Source organism: Balearica regulorum, chromosome 4 (assembly GCF_011004875.1).
Source record: "Balearica regulorum gibbericeps isolate bBalReg1 chromosome 4, bBalReg1.pri, whole genome shotgun sequence".
In the NCBI taxonomy this organism is placed as follows: Eukaryota; Metazoa; Chordata; class Aves; order Gruiformes; family Gruidae; genus Balearica; species Balearica regulorum.
In genome coordinates, this window is record NC_046187.1 from 47,719,060 (window position 1) to 47,740,778 (window position 21,719).

The window sequence follows — 21,719 nt, forward strand, 5'->3', positions numbered from 1 at the left end:
CTTTTAACTACAGCCAAGTCCACATTTTTCTGATGCTAGAATTTTGAAAAATCTCATATGGTTGAAAATTTTTATTCCATACTTAGAAAGGCCTTACTCATTTCATTACATACTTCTGTCACCAACTTTTGGTGTCAATAGGTTGTGTAATGTATACACTATTACTGCTCAAAGGGCTTTACAGTGTATCAGAGGAAACAGTTAGGACCAAACAATAGTTAGCTGTATAAGTCACTTGTGACAGAGGAAAATTGCAGTGATTTTTTTTTTTTTCCTCCTGGATTCACAAAACTAGCAGAAGGGAATTTCAGGTGCCTATGAGTTTCAGGTTCAAAATTATTCTACCATTTGCTCCACTTAACTGAGACTAATTTCAATATTGATATTAATCCCTTTTTCCATAGCCCATCCTCTCAGAACAGTGCCAGTACACCATGAAATTTTGAAGGCAAGGCTGAGTCATTAAAATAAGTAATCTGCCTGGACAATTAACAAAGCTTTAGGTACTGGTTTAAACAGCTTAACTCCAAGCAGACTTTTTTCCCGGTGGCCATAATCCAAACAATAATTTGAAAGAGCAAGAAGTGAAGAACACTTGTCAGTAAATCTTTCTAAGACACTTGCAGAGTAATACTCTTATTTCAGATGGTTCCAATTTTTTTTTTCTCTACTTACTATAAAATTCTCATCTTTTGAATTTGACTGAAGTTATGTTATTGCTGCACTTTCTTTCAGATACTACTAGTAGTAGTTATTAACTGGAATGCTATCAAGCCTATCTACCTATGTAGAAAAGACTTACCTTCATAAATGAACATTCCTGGTATTTCAAAGTGATTTGTAAACTGAAGGGATCTGATACTGAGGCAGAATAAATATGAAGTGCTAAAGTGTAATTTTTAAAGTCATTGCTTCCTAAGTGTAGTCACAGTTTAAAATGACGTTGGGTTTGATGTAGAAAATACATGTAGAAAAAATTGCCTAGGGACTGCAAAAAGCAATAGAAGCCAATGGATTTAACTATTTTCTACACTGAGCTTGAAAATCATGATATAAAGCAAGATCTATGAGGGCATCTAATGAAATGTAATGAATTATAAGCTTTGGCTAGGAACAAATACAGAAGGAAAGATATGACAAACAGAAGGACGAAAAAGAGGAGGACAGTACTAAAAGCAAAAGTCCCAGGGAGAAGAAATAGCGGTCACATATAACACAAGTGCTCAGAAATTTAGTATGCAATATATTGACACAGACAGAAAGCAAAAAGGTCATTTCTGAACTTTGAGTATGGATATAGAGTCAATGAAGTCTACAGAGGACTGGGAGGATGGTTCTAGAAGACAATAAGGAAAAGGACAACTGATGCCCTCTCGTTAGAACCTCAACAGCAGATCTTTTAAGTCTAATCTTCTGAAGGAGCACAAATAACAACATTGGAGACCTTGCTGCCATTTATTGTTGAAGAGCTGGAAAAAACAACCTAAAGCTGCTTGAAAACTCCAGGGAAATAAAGGGCAAGAAAAAATGACAAAATGAACTATGCCCACTTGCATTTATTATTCAGTATTTCAGCGCATTCTGGATAACATGCAGTTTTGTTTTAGTTATGAGCAGCAAAATGTTCCATTACCCTTGTCAGATAATGAACAGGTAGGAGAACTGAATGAAATGGATTCCCTCAATACTGCAATCTAAAATGGTCAGAAGTCTGGTGGAATCAAGATGTCCTGAACAAAGGAGCAGGTCCTTCTGGAAAGCCTCCTTGTGACAAGGGTTATGATGGAGTCTAGTATCATGCGCATCCGTCTCATGGATGGTGCAGAGGTATCCTTGAATTAGCTGTACTGCTCTGCATGGCAGCTGAGGAGAACTCCAAGTTGGAGCTAAAAACTAAGTTGATTAATTATTATAACCAGTAAATTAATTTCAGGGCAAATACTTACCAAAATCAGGATACTTATCAAATGACTTTAACTGCAAAAAACCTCAACCCAAAGTGTTCTGGGCTCTAAAGGGTTCAATTTCTTTTCCAGGAGCAAGAGAAATAAAAGAAAGCAAGAAAGCATGAGAGAGAACAGCACCATTTTGAGGCTGTCAGCTGAATGACACCCTGTGGACTAAAATGACCTGGAATGACTGAAAGTTTGCAGCGAGGCCCTTTCTGTCCACCATGAGCAGTGTAATTACTGCAGCTGTAATCACTCTGTGGCGTGTGGGGCTTCTAATCCTGAGAACAATCTCCAGTAGGACAGACTGACTCCAGCCCTAAGTAACCATGTAAGTACACATGCAAAGAGAGTAGTAGCTTACTTCTAATATCTAACTCCACACTTACACCTGTCAGAGGAAGGTTGGTTTTAGGATTACTGCCTGATTAGTGCCCTACTATAGCTGACATATTAATCTAACATCTCCAGTTATACTGCATACCTAACCTAGCATCTCAGTAGAGACTCAGAGTTTCTGAATATAGAAGGCATAATATTACTTTATTTTACAGACGATCATTAGACAGTCATTTATTTCCAGTAACATTCCAATGCACTAAAAATGTCCATTTTTTAGTGTTTCTAGAAAAACTAGTTGGTCACATTTGTACTTATGACATGAATATATAGAAATGTTTCTACAAAATAAATTCTTAAAATAATGTTAATAAATATGTCTTTGGAACGGGTTTTAGCTTAAATTAAACATATACTGGAGCTGCCACTCAGTGTTACTACTGGAAATTCCATTTACTTCATTGGAATACCTGTATAAGAGAGTAGACAAAAAAAATATCACAAGCAAATTCATGGTTTGGAGATTTATTTGCAAGACAAGCAAGTTTCATGTTTTTGAGTAAAGTAAGCAAACCTTCTGTCCAGTCATCACAAGGAATGGTCAGCAATTCAAAAGACAGAAAACGGGTGAAATCTCTGTAAAATTTGAATCTGATCAAGAAAGTTTTTTGAGTAAATATGGGGACAGGAGATAATACGAGTATCTGAATATAAGCAAAAGATCTTAGAAATCAATCCACTGCTTTGGTGGTAGTCTATGAAGTTATCTCTGCACAAGAAAGATGTGCTCAGGTAGCTAGACTCCAGTAAGCATTCTGGCAGCAAAGCCCTGTCACTGCAATAGCTTGAGAAAAAAAGTAAAAGACCTACTAGAAAAGCTTACAGCGAAGGGATGCATCACTATTGTGACAAATGGGGTACTCCAGTACAAAACAAGCATTGACAACTAGCAGATTGCAAATTCTGCGTCCACTAGGTTGCTTCAGCTTAGCTTATTTCCTTCTTTTTTTTTTCCATTCATACTTCTGCATTTACATGTTTGTCAGATTCAGCCGTATCTTTAGGGCATGTTTTAGATAATGATAGCTGCAAGCAGGATTAACAAGGTGCAAGTGCAAGCTTTATACAACTGTATAATCTCCCCTAGATTTTCACTAAGTATACATTAGAAATTCTTACCAGGAATAATTGCAAAAGCAGCACTCAACCTCCTTTTAAAATGCTAGTATTCGAAATGCCCCTAAGAACAGTGCAGCATCTGAGTATTGTATTATTACAGAGTGTATAAAACCCAGCTTTCACAGAATGTGTAATGGATCCCATAAGGGAGAGACCCAAGTCAATAACAACTCTAAAACAAGAGCCTTTCAGACAAAACCTGACAGATCTACCCCCAATGGAAAAATGCAGAGAAACAAAAAAAGAAAAAAAAACACTTCAGCAGCAAACAATTTAACAAGGATAGTGCAAAGTTATTCTTCAATACAGAAGTGCTCTTCTTCATGCCATCTTCAGAATAATACCCAGTGGGTATGGATCATCCAAAGAAAAAGTGCAAATATATGATGAGCAGAAGCAGGAGAAATTCCTAGGAACGTCAAAAAATAACTGAACAGAAGTTGGTATGTTAGGTGGATCCAAATATTGCTGGATGAGAGCATCTATAAACAAAACAAGTATTATGCCATAAAACCTATGAAAATTAAGGCAGGTTTCCAGCAACCAACAAAAAAGTTCATAGCTGACAATCTTATCAGGCACCGCAGAGATTCCCAGTAGTGGGATACACAATGGGCAAGAGAAAAAGTAATCAGGAGAAGAGCTGCAAAAAACAGGAGTAGGATGGACGCAAATTTGTAAGAGAAGCTGCAAATGAATTACCCAACTATTTGCTAAAAACGTTTGAAAACCTTTGCTGCAAGAAAGTGCAAGAAAATCTGACTGCATTTTGAGCTCCCCATTAGGTATTTAATATATGCTAAGACACAAACTTGGTTCTGATGTCTTCTCCGTACTTACCAGTATACAGAGGAGATGAAAAGGTGTTTTACGCAGCCTGATGGGGATTACTGTGTTACCTTTGTAGTCCTGGACACTTACACGCAGAATAGTTAGAATGAGTTTGGCCAGTGAAAGCTATATTTATGTGAACACTCACCAATACAAAAGTCCCTGTGGGAGCTGTTTCAATAAGCAGGAATTACAGAAACACTGAAGCTGTTCTAATTTATACCATGAACTAAACCCACCAACTGTGTCTACGTGGAGGAAAGATAAGGAAACATTACTGTCCTTCCTTCCTGTCAGACATGCTGAATATTGTTCTCCTACATATGAGAGATTCTCATTTCTAGAGAGAGTATGTATATTCACAAGCAATATACAAAAATATCTTACAATGTGCCAGTGGATTAGGAAAGAAAAAAACCCCAAAATTAAAAGGTATTTTCTGCAAAAATACCCAAATAATTAGAGGAAATGTTTCTAGATTCATCTAGAAATAATTAGATGCAAATGTTTCTAAATTCATAAAACAAGCCCCTTTGGGGGGTGGGGAGGAGAACATGAAGGAAGGTATCTCCCTCATAGATTGGGTCTCCAAGGAAAAATGTAAGTGTAATTATTAATAATTTCCGATAGGTGGCTCCTGAAGTACGGAGATGACAGCAATGCTGAGATTAGTCTAGCAACTAACAAGTTTATCATGTCATAAGTCAGTATCACAAAGTACGGCACAGTGATAACCTTGACTCAGTTCGCTGAGATGCAAACAACATGACAGGGAACACATACAGCAAGCAAAATGTTACGTAACACAACTCTGAGCGTGACAGCTTTGAGAGCAAATGAATCAACATTGTGACCAGCAACTATTTACCTAATATAATGAATGCTTATTACAAATTTGTTTTAACGCACTCTGGTCAGATCTGTCATTATCTCAACTCCTCGAGCCCCATGTTGGGCACCAAAAAGGCTTGTCACGGTTTAACCCCAGATGGTAACTGAGCACCACGCAGCCACTCGCTCACCCAAGGGGATGGGGAGGAGAATGGAAAAAAACTTTGCGGGTTAAGATAAAGACAGTTTAATAGGATAACAAAGGAAGATAATAACAGTAACAATAATAATAATAATAAATGAAACAGTGATGCACGAATGCAATTGCTCACCACATGCAGAAGGAAAAAAGAAACCTGATGCACAGTCTGTTAGTCTGTTTCCGAGCAGCAATCCCGCCTCCCAGCTAGCCACCCCAGTTCTATCCGGAGCATGACGTTCTATGGCAGGGAATATCCCTTGGGCCTCTCTTGGTCAGCTGTCCTGGCTGTGCTCTCCCAGCTTCTTGTGCACTTGGCAGGGCCTGGGAAGCTGAAAAGTCCTTGGCTTAGTGTAGACACTACAACTACCTAGCAACAGCTAAAACCATCAGTGTGTTATCAGCATTATTCTCACACTAAATCCAAAACACAGCACTATACCGGCTACTAGAAATAAAATTAACTCTATCTCAGCCAAAACCAGGACAATGGTCTTTTGTGTTTTCTTTATTCCCACGGGTGTTTTTGAAGCATCAATTCTCAGACTTAATAGCTTATATACCTACTATACATGAAATTGTAAGTGGCTTCCCATGATGCACCCCCCTCAGGATACACAGATCAGGCACTGATAAGAATACATTGGCCATGATCTGTAATCAGCTTTATTGCAAGGATATCAGTGATCCAACAAAAATCCTGTTCTGACTCCAAAGTTGTGGTAAAGACTTCTCCGCTTAACACACTTTGGATTTAAGGCTGTTACCAGTATAGCAGCCTTCTTACTCAGGGGCAAGCATTGCAGCCAAAAAAGTGAAAGGAGACAGGCACTGACCTTGTAAGAGGTTTGCTACTGATTTCAGTAAAACCAGGATTTTGCTTTTAGGGAAGGTATTTCCAGAGATTAGGCATACTCCTGGGGGTAGTGCTCTCACAGAAGGGGAAAGGTTATTTTGTAAATAGACTAACAGAATTTGATATCTTTCTTGGACTAGAAAAATGACAACCAAGAGATGATATTTTTATTCTCATCTCTCATTACAAGAATAGAGAGATGTTAAGTAACATTGGTACAATAGCAAAAACATATCAACTGACAGACAATACATTTAGGCAGTGAGAATAGCCTTGTTGAGTTGGAATAAGAAGAAAAAGCTATAACTTAAGGTGAAGGGCAATTCTTAAAGGATTTGTATCAACACCTACTACACCTGGAAATTGGACTCAATGACCCAAACTCAACACAAAACTGGGAGCAGTGGCTGATACACCAGAAGGCTGTGCTGCCATTCATCGAGACCTGGTCAGGCAGAGAGTTGGGCAGAGAGGAACCAAATGAAGTCCAATGAAGGCAAGTGCAGGGTCCTGCACCTAGGGAGGAATAACCCCAAGCACTAGTACAGGTTAGGGATTCACCTGCTGGGAAGCAGCTCAGCAGAGAAGGACCTGGGAGTCCTGGCGGACAAGAAGTTATCCATGAGCCAGCAATGTGCCCTTGTGGCCAAGAAGGCCAATGGTATCCTGAGGTGCGTTAAGAAGAGCACAGCCAGCAGGTTGAAGGAGGTTATCCTCCCCCTCTGCTCTGCCCTGGTAAGGCCACATCTGGAGTTCTGCCTCCAGCTCTGGGCTCCCCAGTTCAAGAAAGACAGGGAACTACTGGAGAGAGGCCAGTGGAGGGCTACAAAGACAATTATGGGACTGGAGCATCTCTCTTATGAGAGAGCTGGGTCTGTTTAGGCTGGAAAAGAGAAGACTGAGAGGGGATCTCATCAACACTTATAAATTCTTAAGGGCACAGTGTCAAGAGGATGAGGCCAGACTCTACAGTGGTGCCCAGCAACAGGACAAGGGGCAATGGGCACAAACTGGAACAGAGGAAGGAAACATGAGGAAAAACTTCTTCACTTTGAGGGTGACTGAGCACTGGAACAGGCTGCCCAGAGAGGCTGTGGAGTCTCCTTCTCTGGAGATATTCAAAACCAGCCTGGACGCCACCCTGTGCAACCTGCTCTAGGTGATCCTGCTTTAGCAGGGGGGGTGGACTAGATGATCTCCAGAGGTCCCTTCCAACCTCTACCTTTCTGTGATTCTGTGATCAAGAAGGTACTTTTCACTCCATTATTCTAAGTGAGCACTGATTCAGTAACACAGATTCAGGGAAGGCTGGGAGATGTAACATGGCATAACAGAAGTGTGGGGAAGAACCTAGGTTTTGTAAAGTTGCAATTATGTGAAACCTGCATGTTAGGTGCAGGCATTACAATATATTACAGTTCTCAAATTACAGAAAGCAGACCCTAGAATTACAGAGCCAGAGGTAATCTAGAGATATACCTTTAATGTAAAAAATTACTATAAAGACAATATATTAATGCAAAACACACATAACTATTAATAAAAAAAGAGGTGTGGGGTTTTTTTATTTATAGCCGATTAATTCTTCATCCAAAATGAAACAAAAATGCAACTGAAGTAACAGATTCATTCACATTTATGCAAACTTTGATTCTTCATAATATGTAAGTTCCATATTTTCAGCAACATACAGTCTCAAAATAAGTCTGTGGATGCTGTTACTCAAGGAAAAAAAAAATCCAGAGTGCTGAAGGAGGATAAAAAGGCATTGCAATTCTTCATTTTACAAGTGACTTTGTGATGTTTGACTGAAGGGGCAAATAGTGGCTGTTAATGAGGAAAATTGACATAAAGAGGCACCTTCTTTTCAATATCTCAAACAAAAAATGTCCATACCCTAACTGTATTGGGCTAAGAATACTCTTTCACCTCTGAAAATGAAATCACTTCTTTTGCCCCCAACACAGACAGGAAGAGGAATGTGTCCTTAAAAATCAAGCAAGACTAAGGAGTAGAAAACTGCTCATCACTCAGTCTGGAAAACAGGACCATCAAATGAAATCCATAGCTACTACCAGAGGGGAAAAGAACATTCATGATTCTTCCCCAAAGTGTACAAAAAAGGCAGGTATCTGCTGAAGCTTCTCTAGGGTGTGACTGGATTCCAATTTTCAAGGCTGATCCCTGTACTCCTGCCCCTTCATCACTTTGGCCAACGGCTACAGAGTTGGCCATCTTGCCTGGCTAAATAACGTAGTGACTGTTGCGCTATAACCGCACTCAGGTGCAGCTGAAATGACCAACTAACAAAAGCAATGTTACCAACTGACCTCACGCAACACCAAGCAGCAAGGGAGGAGCTGACCTCTGCCAGCATAGGGGCAGAGTACCTTGGCTTGGTAACGTCTCCCTGAAGATCCATTAGTTTTGCTAACCTTGCATCTGCACCCCAAAAGCAGGTGATAAGATAAGATAGACCTTGTATTTCAGCATCACACGTACATATCACATAGAATGGGGTTTCTGTAGGCCTAAATGGAAAAATTACATATACTGCCCAACTTATACAACAAAGGTAGCTAAATAGGCTGTTTAAGGGTGTAGACAAACATAAAATATAATTAACCTGAAACCATCCATAAACTTTTCCAGCTGCTTAATATGTATTTGAATACAGAATTCTAGTACTTGGTCACAGGCAGCAGGGTTTCAAATCAGCTGTTTCTGTTCTCTCTTTTGTTTTAGAGAGCTGAAGACCTTAGGAGTTAGGAGAGATCAGAGAGTCTGAGTGAAGCATGGAGCGACTTTCTTAGAACTCTAGCAACGGAAAAGATGGAGTCTCCCATGATAAAAAAAATCCAGCCCTCCCCAATCCAGACAACCTAATTCAAGTCCCTAACTCAAGTATAGGACTCTGAGATTGATGATGCAGCTCTTGATTATAAGGTAATAACTATTCTTCAAAAAGCATATCTAACTATATGACATGGTACTATATTAGATCATTTATAAAATGAAAAGAATGAGCTGAAAGTCTTTTACTTCTGGTGCAAGGTGTTTCTTCAAGGAAAGGGGTATGAGTTTGCCTTCTCTTTATGGATAGTAAACTTCATTAAAAAAAGAACTATAGAACACGAAACTTTGTACACTTACCGGTCAGTTATTACCAGAAAACTATTTAGAAGCTACAGAAGTCACTACTTAAAGGCTGTAAGCATGCTTACTGATTATACCTTAGTTTCTGCCCTACTCGAAAAAGAAAAGACTAAGAAGTCTGCAGCATGCTTATCTGAATTTAAGATTATTGGCAAAAGTTTTTTGGTATATTTTATCCATTCTTAAAACTAAGTAAGAAGATAATCAGACCTTTACTCTGTCGTGCAAGGTAGGAACCTTCACTATCTTGCTAAACTGTAGAAGTGCCCAGCTTTGTGACTTCAGGAGGGCTAGATTTTGAAAGAACACTTTAGTAGTAATATTTGTATTACGATCACAAGCATTGCTTATTTGGTCATTAAATAAGCAAACATTAAAACATTAATAAATTGTGTTCTGTTATCCTAAAGAATTCTTAGTAACTGAAACAGAGGTTGGTAATTGTTTCTCAGGAGTGGAAAGTGTGGAATTTGAGGCAGCTGATGGATGTGAGTAGAAGAAAAACTGCCAACAGCAAGGGTGACAAGGTTCTTATTGAGGTTGCAAAATTAAACCGTGATGCACAGCATTGAATTGACACTGCAACATTTTTATTGCCCTAGGAAAGCAAGCCTCATTGTACAAATAGAACAGACATTGTCATATCAGCACTGGATGCCTATTATTGGTAGCATTTTCTGTCACTAAACTAGATTTGCTGATGATGTATTATGCTAGAGAGACATGAAGTATCTATGAAGACAGAAAAGTGGATAGTGTAAAAAGAAATAGAAAAGGCATAAGAGTAGAAGCAGATCAGAAATTTCTAATGAGAAGATTAAAGATGAAAACATCTTAGAAAAGGGAGAACCCCTCAAAAAATAAACTTGAGACAGCAAATAGTATAGCATCTCAGTACCACTGTCTGCTGGCAGCAGCAAACTAGAAAAAGCAGTGCCTCTAAAAACTTTAGAACGCAGAATCCTGCAAAAAGAATAAATAACTGAGTTTGACAGACATTAGTAAGAATAGAGTATTAATTATTTTAAATACTCATCTTTACCTTTGGTCACTGACAGCATAGTGCCATTTAAACAGGTTTCTGAAGTAAACATTTGATTCAGTAAATTATTCAATCAAAACCAGTCTGAGGAACAGCTTTATTTAAACTGTATCTTTATGCTCAGTTCTGTTCAGTAATTCTGAACATTCTCCCTCCTCCCAAACAGCTTACCATTTTTAATACTGGAAGTTATTCATGTCTGAAATAATGTTCATTGCCATCAACATCTCAGTTTTCATCAGAACCCTGAATTTGTGCTACAACTTGATCTTCTACAAGTTATCTCCCTTGAGTCAAATATTTGTCGGGCTACCCATTTTCTCTCGGGGCACAAAAAGAAGTCCAAGGATCACCTGTGACAAAAACAATGATTCCATTAGTCTGAAGTCACAACAGCAATTTCATTTATTAGATAAAACAATCTTTACTAAAGCATTTAACATTGTCATTTTAAAATTAAAAAAAACAAAACATCATCAAGAACAATCATATTCTGAAATGGCTGATGTCCATCTGATTATCAAAAGATAGTTCCATTCTTGTATTTGAAATTTATATTCTAGAAAATGCACTAAGAGAGGAACTCTCCAACCAGATTATTACACAGCTCAAATCAAAACCCAGGGCCAGTTTGAAAAGCCTCCAAAATAAAATTCTTACTGATAGAGCCCATCCCCCAGTTCTACAATGGTTGTACTATTTAACAAGTATTGGATTTTTAAAAATAATCATAAGTAGCTGAGTTCCTTAATTCTTCCATAAACAACTTCACTGATCTTACAGATTTTGGTCACGGGTTACTCTTGAGTTCATTACTCTTTTGAGCACTCAGAGCTGTCTTTACAGAACTGTTTGAACCTAATGCAGCTGAGGCAGATTTAGCATACATTGTTTTCTCCCTCTTTTCATTGCCATCTCATTCAGAAAAGTAGTTAACACACATACTTAAGTTTAAGCATGTGTGCAGTCCCAGTGAAGTTAACTTTATCTTGCTGCTCTGTAGGGCCCTGGGGCCTCAGCAATGTCAGACTTCCCCTCTGCCTTCTTCGCTAGTAACAAAAATGAGTTTTAGCAACAAAACGTTTGGGCTAAGGACATGGAAAATTGGGAAAAAGTACAAAACCCTGAATGCATCTAGCACGGAACAGAGATGGGTGAGAAGGGGGTGAACGCAGCTTTCTGCCCTGATGGGGCAGGTACTAGTTACCAGCTTGGCAACAGTCCCTGTGTTATCCCAACTCATGTCAGGTGTTAGCAGACAGGACAGGCACAGAAGGGTGAGGGTGAGACTGCTGGGGCTCTTCTTGCATGCTGGAGGCTCCCTTCCAACACTGGGGTCTGTTGGAGGGGTAGTCAGGGCATCTTTGGACCTCAGCACATAAAGCACCCAGGAAAAACCAACCCACCAGGCCAAGAGAACAGTTTCGAAAGGAAGAGAAAGAACAAGAGGTATAACAGCACTCAAGAGAGTTTTCTTCACTGACCCGAAGAACGATCGGGTTCTTGCAATCACTGAGTACCCAAATCCCCGTCACCAAAATGACAGGCGCACATTAACTGATATTTTAATGTAACAAGCAGTAAACTAACCTCTATAGTCAAAGACTTACAACTGCTCCCCCACCTTGTTCTTGATGCATTGTTTTTCTTGGTGTGGGTAACAACAAAGGCATAAGGATACTAGCAATCACTGAATTTGTGTGTAATATTACCTAAATGACTTTAAACAATCTCTTCACTTTTCTGAGATGCTCTAATCCAATGTTGACAGTTTCAAGTAAAAACTCCACTTGTTGCAAAAAGTACTACTAGTTCTTTAATCCACCTTCCCTAAGGCTAGTTATTTCATCTTTTCAGGGTGGAACTGTTGAATGACCTTATTTCTGATGTACGAATATTAGCATTGGAAGATGAGACACATGAGGTTGATTTATACAAAATTTTTTAAAATGAGCTATTCTCATTCTTTTTAAAATTAATTATTAAAGAAAGCGCATCAGTTTGAAGTTCAAGCTGCATGAATATGCTATCAAGATATGGGCATGAAAATCCTTATGCCTTGAATGTTTCCCTTGAACTTTGTTTCAAAGTTAAAAGATCACAGACATCATAAACCAAATTCAGTCTTTGTGTAGGCCAGCATTAAATTGCAGCTGTTCCCATCAGGACTGAATTGGTGTCAGGCGCCTGTTAGATTATAAAGTCACCATAAAAAAACCAGACTAGAACTATGAAACTTATTACAAGTCAAACACATTAAATAAAAGAGGATCCTACCAGTTGCATCATCAGCTTCTGTGTCTAGAAGAGCATCTACTGAAGTCATGCTTGTGACTATGAAGGAGTCTGTAGTATCAGACACTCCTCGCTTGCTGAGACAAACTTCTTTGAGATACTGACTTCTCTGCTTTGATCAGTGTCTTTTACTAACCTTCTGACTGTCAGGAAGGTTACACCACTTGTTGAGAAGGATTTTCTAGGCCTTCCTACTATTCCCCAATGCACTTTTTTAATCATAAGTCCACAGGTTCAATTTGTAGTTATCTTCCAAAAATATTTATATAATAGAGAGCGGGACAGAGATGCAAGATGTTTTCCCCCACCAAATCCACTTTTTTGGTAAAGTGTTAAATACTCCTTATTTCTGTTAGTCCTCTCTTGCAAAGGAGGAAGAAAATCTTCATTGAGATACATTTTCTTCAGGAGGTCTCTTCTGTTCCTCCCTGACCTTTTTCCAGTAGAATTTTCATCCTGTGTCCTTTTTCCTCAATAAATGTGCCAGCAAAAGACTTATTAATATAGGTGGTTGTAAAATCAGAAGTTTCTTTCTTATTACAGCTCTGTAAAAAGTTGTAACTGTCTTTATAATGAGCAAGTTACAAATTAGTTGTATGTATAAATCAGATTATTTTCAATGTAATATCTTCCTGAATAATCTGAATTAGCATAAACAAGACTTACGAAACTTTCTTCTTCATACTCACAAATATTAGGCCAGGGTTTTCTAAATGCTTATGCCTCATCATAAGTTTACTCACCTGAGTAACCACTTCTTAATTCAATGCCAAGTTTAATAGTGGTGCTCACATAAGTAAAGTTATGTCCAGGCATAGGTTTTTGCAGGATTAGTCAAAAACAATTTGCACACCTTTTTGAAGCTTATTAATTATGTTCTTTCCAAAGTTTCCTTTTATCCAAGTACTAAAAATATCTTTACTTTGAAGAAAAAAAAAAGTACTTTAAAACTTTAAAAACTTGTTACTATTTTTTCCCATCCTAAAACAGCCTATAAACTATTTCCCATCTTGTACCAAATATCTACTTGTTTTAATTAACCCTTAATTTCAGATGGTAAACCAGTATCTAGTTTATATTCCAGTCTAAAATAATTTATGTTCAGAAGAATTCTCTATTCTAGCTATAGGACATAACTATTGCCAGTCTGCTGCAGTTCTTAACGGCCACTATGACAGAAAAGGCAAGAATGAGAAATGCAGTAAGAATGAGCAAGTGAGCACGTGTCAGGATTCAAGAGGGATTACGTGAGATCTACAGTAGAGACTATGCACATGCATAGAGCCCAGTGATTCAGCTATGCTTCCAGAAAACAGGCCCCACATTTATTTCAGACTTACTCCCAGACATGTCTGTATTGCAAACTCCCCATGGAAGTGCTGAAGTATATATTTAGTAATTAAGGGGGAGAAGAGTATCACCCTTTCCCCCGGAGTAGCCCCTGTAATATGCCTATCTCAACCCTTTCTCCTGCCATCTGAAAATCTCCCAGGGAATTAGAGTAGTCAAGCGCTGACTTAAGTGTGATTCTCCTCTCAAACATATAGTATTGCAGTGTGTAACCCTGCCAGCTCCAGTGAATGAACCTTCTGTCAATGAAAGCAAGAAGAGAATATAGTTTTTAGAATTTACACCAGTGGCAACTGCGGGGAGAAAAAAATAACATCTGTTAGCCTTCGCTTTGATCCTGTGGGTTGGTATTCCACTATGGCTGAATAAAACCGAAATGTACAATCCATTTGAATTACCTGACTTGACCTTAGAAAGTGAAGCATGCCACTGTTCGCTGGAGTCCAACATTAGCCACCTTTATTAGACCAGCTTATAGCAAAGCCTGGGCTCAAGTTCCCCCTCAAATGAATTTTAAACCACTAGCTAATGAACTTAGTGGAATTATAAGGAAGAACCTGCCAGCCAGTTGTGAAAAAAATAAAAGCAGCGTCTCAGTCGTCATGGAGTGAAATTCTGCTTTCATTAACAATGCGGCTGTCTTCACATGCTCCCATATTTTTTTTTCAATGAAAGATGCATAGGGTTTTGAGTGCACAGATCTGGTACACGTGCGCAGCAGCTGGTCTGACATGATAAAGCAGAATGAATCTGAAGAAGTTCCTGCCTGTCTGACCAATAATCCATGAACTAAGAGGGATTTGCTCAATAGACCATCACAGAATCTATCCTGTCAAAATTAGAGATTTATTTTTTTAACAAACGTGACTAAATCTGTTTTCTGTCAGATGTTTCCCGTTCCCCAAAGACTATACAGCAAGTAGGAGGTGAACAATGAAAATGAAATGACTGTCTTAGGGTGGGGTTTTTTCCCCCCTGAATCCTGCAATGTCTGTAACTTAATATTTGCTTGATTTGAAGCTCCAACCAGAGTATTTATTACTGGAGACTTTTCTGTAACTCAAAGAAAATCGATCAGATGAATAGCATCCAGTATGCACGCAGACACACTGTATGCCACAGCAGCATCCCCAGTACCACGGCTAAATTTCATTCTTAAATAAGCCTTTACTTGCCTTTCTTTTTTGCTAGGTGGGAACTGTCGAGAGCTAAAAATAGCACCACGATTCGGTGGCTGGCGCTAAAAATACCCTTACCCGCTCGATCCCCGACTCAGTACGAGAGCCGAAGCCCGTGGCATCCGTCACAGCCTGTAACCGTTAGCTGGTGACGAATCCAAAGAGCGCCCAGCCCGGGAGTTGCGCGCCCGGGCAAAGTTTTGCCGGCAGACCAAGAGGCCACGGCGCTGCGCCCCGCAGCCGCAGCCTCCCGCCCCGCCCCGCCCCGGGCGGCTCCCCCCGGCCCCCGGCGCCCCTTACCCGCGTTCCGCAGCTTCTTGTTGCGATAGACGGAGAGGATGACCAGGAGGTTCCCCAGCAGGTCCACCACGATGGTGAAGATGAGGATGGCGGCCAAGGTGGAGGTCACCCAGGGCGGGCGGCGCGGGGGGCCCTCGCCCGGCGGGTCCCGCGGGAGGACGGAGCTGTTCAGATCGCTCCCGTTCACTCTCATCCTGCCGCCGCCTCCCAAGGCAGGCCCGGCTGCTGGCGGAGCTGGGGCGCCCGCCGGCGCTGCCTCCCGCTGGGACGGGACGGGGGTCCCGGACGGAGCCGCCTCTCCGCCGCGGGGTTGCCGGCCCTAGGGCGGAGCGGGACTGGCGGGAGCGGGCGCTCCTCCCATGGCCGCCGCCGCCGCCACTCCCGCCGCTCCGGCGAGGAAGTTTCCCCGAAGCGTGCATGTGCGGCGGCGGGACACTTTTATAGCCTCCCCCCGCGCCTCGCGCCCCGCCCCGCCCGCCGCCACCGCTGCCGCCAGGTGACACCGAGCCGCCCCCCGCGCCGGCACGTGCGCGGCCGGGGGTGCCAGCTGCCGCGCGGCGGCGACGGCGGCGGCGCAGCGCCACAGCGCCCCCTGGCGGCTCCCGCCCGGCGCGGCGGCCCCATTCACTCGCGCGCCTCGCTTCCCCCATTCATGCGCACGGCCGCTCCATTCAGCGGCGGAGGCGCGAGAGGCATCGGTGGGTCTTGCTGTCTGCGGTTAGGTGGTTTGCAGCGCTCGGGGCTATTTTTAGCTCTCCCGCTTAAAGCCGTCTCTTAATTAGGCGCGCGCTGAACGCCCTTCCCCTCCTCCCCCGTCTTTATTTAACATCGCACTCGCACGGTAACGTGAGCGCGGCGAGAAACCCCCCATCGGGGAGCGGGTCGGTGCTGCTATAAAAAGCTCCTCGCGAAGCCGCGCTCGCTGCGGGCGGGGGCGTCTGAGGACCCGCGTCCCGGGAGCACCACGTGCCGCCGCTGCACGGGGGCGGCGGGGGGGGGGGGGGGAGACACACCGCCCCGCAGCCCCACCGCCCCGCAGCCCCACCGCCCCGCAGCCCCCCCTCCTTTCCTTCCTCCCCCGTCCCCTCGGCAGCGCGGGCGAGCTGCACGCCGCAGCCACGAGCCCGGTGGGATCTGGTTCCGCCCAAAAGCAGCGCGGAGGGAACAGGGAGCCATTGCCCAGTCGTGACGGGGAACCGGTTGAGTGAATGGGGTACCCCCTCACGCCCTCGTACGGTGGGTTTTCTGGTAAAAAAAGTAAAAAAAACCAAACGACTTTTTTCTGACTGTAATAACGACACCGAATCTTCTCGCTTGCGTGGTGTAAAGCTGTTGTTTAAAATATCTGAGCAAACTGGGCATAGGAATTACTCTCCCATTCAGGATAACGGAGGCTGCCAGCGCGGGTGGCCATTCACGCTGCACTCCGCTAACCACGGGGCTGGGAGCGGCGCTGGCGCCCACGGGCGGCCCCCGCGCACCGCGGTCCCGCCCGAGACACTTGTCAGGGTACCGCGACTCGGGAGCAGCCGGCGCTGTGTGTGCGTGGGGAGAGTCCGCCGTGGGAGCGGGGGGCTCCTGCTGGGGCGGCGCAGGCTCTGCGCGGCTCTGCGCGGCTCTGCGCGGGGCGGGAGAGGCTCCGGCTGCTGCCGCCGCCGAGTCACGCACCGCAACCTGCGCTCATCCGCCGGGCGGCTACAGCGTTATGCTCGTAATGGCCAGTCCTCGGTGGCGAATAATTAAAGCCATCGTTACGAGCGGTTAAAAGCCGTCGTGACCAAGAGTGGCTCCGCCGGCCACGTTACGTAACGGCGGCGGGTGTGACTAGAAAACCGGCGGCCGTTGGCAGCGCGCCCGGGTCCGGCCCTTGCCGCGGGGACCTCGGGGAAAGCGGCAGCGGCTGCTCGTATCCCGAGGCGCTACCGACGGCCGCGCTTTTCCGCCGGGACTGAACCCCCTCTTCGGGCGGCTCGGGGACAGCCGGCCCCGGGCAGCCCCGCAGTCCCACGGCTGGGCTGGGCTGAAGGGCGGTGGGTGGAAGGCAAACCCCGAGCTCCCGATTCACCCGGGGCTTTCTTGCACCACCGCGGGCAGCGGAGCACGGAGCACAGCGGCTCAGCCTCCCGCTGGTGCATGAGAGCATTATTTTTTTTTCCGTGGGAGAGCGCTGATTCACTTGATCACTTACAGACTTTAAAAACGCTGGATATTCCGGCAGCGTGTCGTGCCTTTCCTCCGCTTCCCGTGATAAACAGCAGACCCGCGGAGATGTGTCGGCATTACAGAGCCGTCCCTCCAGCTGCCCCCAGGAGAGCAAAGCCCACCACTGGAGATGGAGAGCAGCAGCCCGCACTAGGTTGCAGTAGGTGCCCCCCCCCCGGCGGCGCCACGGCCCCTTGGGCAGAGGGGGGTGGTGGTGAGCACACCCTGTCCCATCCCGTCCCGTTCTTCCCCCTTGCAGGTGAACTTGCGGAGAGAGAAAAGCGAGGGTGTGTGTCCTTGTAGGTGCATAGAAATGGGTTATCAAGCTGTGGGAGAAGATTAAAATTAGGGGGAGCCAGTATCAGGGGGCCGTCAGATCAAGGGCAGGCACACATGGAGGCCGGCAGAACTGTCAAGTCCTCAGTGGACCTTAGTGGGTGTTTCACTGGATGGGGGGGGGCTGCCTACAGAGAGTTGTGAAGTTTCACAAGGTCAGATATTTTTAACCAGAAGGTTAAAGAGTGGCGATGAGGATCAGCCCAGAATTTTGCTTCAAAGAAAGGGAATCTGGTCATGAGGTGACTGCTGTCATTTGTCTCATTTCACGGGATGTTCAGCCACATGTTTGCGATATAGATCCACAGGGGAGTGGAGACATCGCTCAGTCCGGCTTCAGTCTTGTGACAACAGAGTACACTGGGCACAAAGTCTGGGCTTGTGCTGGTCAGAGCAATGCCCAGGGAAGAGAATGCTCCCTGGAAAGGGAGCTGGAGAAGTCCTGTCAGAAAACCCTGAGAGCTCAGGGTGACCAAAGTACCAACAAGGGCCAAGACACATTGAGAAGCCTTGTGCTATTCCTCTGTGTGCCGACTTTTCTTCCTGGAGGGAACAGCATTGTACATGGGTCAGGCCCCAGCCAGGACTACTGTCCCATTCCCCCCGGGTTGTCCTTCTCTCACCTTGACAGAGACACCTCATCCTAGAAAACATGCTGCTTTTTAAGGTTTTACAGGTGTCCACTCACATTTTGGAGATTTAGAGACTTTAAGATGCCGCCCAAATTAGCAGGCTGTGAAAACTGCAGAGGAGCAGCTCTGACAAGACCAGGCTAGTTCCCACCCATCGGCATTCAGAGTGGGTCAGGCAGTCTTAGAAGCAGTTTGTCTGGTGCTGTTTGTTACATTCTCTGGGACTGGTGTCTCTTTCCTCACATTTTCTACCCTTTTTTTTTTCTACATCTGCATTTTTAAAGTGTAAGTAAGTGAATTATGCTTTCCATGGAAGCAGTATAGAAGTGATCAACGCATGAGAATGAGCAAATCACTAGGGCTGACCACCCCCTATTATAATCGTTTAAATCAGGATTGACTTCACTGTAATCAGCAAAGTTAGTAGAGATCCAGATCAGCTCTTGGTGAATTTACTTTATTACATGAAGAAACACAGAAGTTGTCTTTCTTGGAAGAGTGCTGATTTGTCTTTGCTTGAGTTATGTTGTGGGTATATCTGTTGTGAATCCCGTCTCTGGCCTTACTGCCTGGCTGACCTTGGACTGATGTAGTCTTGATTTTGGTCCTGTCTCCTGTTGATCTTACCTGGGCTCTCTGGATGGGTGCTCATCCCAACTCACCTCTTTGCCCTGTCTGGGGCTGCCGATTGAGCCCGTTGTCGGCATCTGGCTCTGCCTCCTGCTCTTATGTCCTGTGAGACTCTGCTCTGGTTGGTGAGCGCAATGCCTATGCGGTGGTTTCCCTTGGCTCCTGGCTTGCCTTCCCTTGTGGAGAAGCTCTAGCTGCTGCTCCACAAAGGACACTAGATGAGTGGGAGGAGGCAATGGATCCACACCGTCTGTCTGAAAAGAGAGGTGGAAATGTAGAAAGCATGAGAAGAAATTAGGAATTCAGCTGGTTCTCTGAGCAAGAGAATGGAGGCTGCCTGGCAGGTGGGACGGGAATATGTGGTGGTCAAAAACAGGACCAAGTACTGAGAGTGTGCTGGTATGGGTGCTGGGCAGAGAATGGAGTGGGAGGGCAAAAGGTGTAACATTTGTTTCCATCTGGACAAGTCTTCACCAGGGTACTGCCTGTTTTTCTATCAGAGGGAATAGCTGGGGAGGCTGATGACAGAAAGCATAGCTGGGAAGGGGCTGGCTTGGACACAGATGCGGGAGGAAGCCCTTGGAGGACTGCACTGGCACAAGAAAGTAGGTAAGCTGTGGTGCCTGTGGCAGCGAAGCAGCAGCTTCTGATATGTTTTATGTTCTGGTGCCTTTCTCTTCTGCAGAGAAGCCCAGGACCTGCGTCATATAAATGCAGACTCTGTTCCGCTCAATCCCAATAGGCATTTCAGTAGTGAAATGTAGAAACTGTCTTAGAGTTGAGGGGGAAAGGGATGAGGCAAACGAAGTGGCAGTGTGTTTCTGTGGCAGGCAGTAGTGTGGAGAGTAGGAGCAGCTGCTCATTTGAACGCTCAGCATTAAATTACGTGGGTGCAGATTCTGCCTGGTGCTGTTCTTTATAGTAAAGCTTATTATTTTGAGACCTTCAGAGTTGCCCCATTATCCTGAAGAACCGTTATGATGCTAACGGTTCTCGGGCACTCTAGGGAAAAAAAAAACCCTCATAGCTCTTCTTCATTGCGATGCTCTGAGCCACTTTCATGATCATATTTACCAGCCTCTTGGGCTGGTCTCCTAGAGCGCTGACACAGTCCTTTAGTTCTCCCCACAAACTTGCCTTGAGAGCTGATGTTCAGCTCTTGCTGATATGCCATGGGTAAACATGTGGGACAATTCCACTTCCTCAACAGTAAAATTGGTGTGGCAATAAGTATGTCATATCTCAGCCCGTGGTGGGAGATACCTGCTCTTCATTACATCAGACCATTGGTTGTGATGCTGCATTACAAATGAACTTTTGTTCCTTCTGTCTTGTAGAGGAATGATTCTGAGTACTGAAATTTCACCATGTTTTATTTTGTGATCTGCACCTCTCTTTCCCTGCTGCATGTGTGTGACAAGTGTTTTATTTACGTGTTTTTTTTCTCACTTACAATCTGTGGTAACTTCTACCTACATGTTGTAAATCCTAAAATAACTGTGTAAATTGCATCCTGTCTACGAATACCATTTTTGGGCAGATGATGTAAGAGATTGGTGGGAAATGTGCCGGCTCTTTATTTCTTCATTCAGCACTGCCTTAGTGCACACTGTTTGCTTTCAGATCGAGTGTTAAAACAGTTCTTGTGCAGCAGGGGTTGCTTCTGCTTCTGGCTTTGGGGTTTCTAAGGTGAGATGCCATTCACCACATGGCTAGGACAGGGAGAAATGTTCTGTAGAACTATGTACTAAGACTCTTCTCTACATACTCTTTTCTCCTGCAACATGAAATGGCCTCAAAAGGAAGCAACAGTAGCTTCTCACTGTAGAGTATTATCTAATTGTTGAAGCGTTCTCCAGGATGATTAGAAAATTATCTTTGAAACTTTGCAAGCAGAAGAGGGAATGAATCTTGGCTCATGTGTGTTTTAGGGTAGGAAAGTGCAATGCTGCGTATTGTAGCTGACTCTTTTAAGCATGCTACCTCTTAATTTTGATTTTAAAGATTAAGTTGGAGCTAAGCTTTGAACTTGGAGGGATGGGGGTGGGTAAGGTTTAGGGCTATAAATCCTGATTGGAAACTGGTGCTTTCTGAAGTCTGTAGTCTAGCACCAAAGTTGCTGAGCTAAATGAGTTAATACTCAGCTTTGTCATCAGTGGTTCCAACGCTGTATTACATCAGTACTTCTAGTGGTAGATCGCGCTAAGGGGCTTAACTTGCTACATGTAAGTATAGAGTGAGGTCACTTACCTTGAACTGTACCTCTACTAGACGATGTGTTGCCTTGCCCTCTCCATTTCTTTGTCCTGTGATTCTTCAGGATATTAGTCCCTAACAACTGGTTTTGAGAGTTGATTGACATAAATGGTTCCAAAATGTTAGCAGCCCAGTGTGTAACAAGCAAAGCTGCTAGT

General features: G+C 43.8%; 1 protein-coding gene and 1 long non-coding RNA gene across 6 annotated transcripts in view; both read right to left on the reverse strand.

Annotated features, from left to right (window-relative positions):
• Positions 1 to 15,884, reverse strand: part of MTNR1A (melatonin receptor 1A) — a 60,122-nt gene extending 44,238 nt beyond the window's left edge. The window contains exons 1-3 of one of the 5 annotated variants that reach the window (XR_012835342.1): positions 15,506 to 15,631; positions 12,660 to 13,222; positions 10,532 to 10,735 (exon numbers count right to left, since the gene is read on the reverse strand). Coding sequence is in view for 1 of the 5 variants with exons in the window: in XM_075751985.1 (XP_075608100.1) it covers positions 15,506 to 15,698 (193 nt within the window). In the remaining 4 variants the exon portion in view is untranslated. Of the gene's footprint in view, positions 1 to 10,531; positions 10,736 to 12,659; positions 13,223 to 15,505 lie in introns of those variants that run through there. The other 4 variants (XR_012835345.1, XR_012835344.1, XR_012835343.1 and 1 more) reach the window with 4 other exon arrangements.
• LOC142601751 (uncharacterized) overlaps positions 1 to 21,719 on the reverse strand; it is a 1,264,755-nt gene that overhangs the window by 243,692 nt on the left and 999,344 nt on the right. The gene's annotated exons all lie outside the window — the stretch shown is intronic.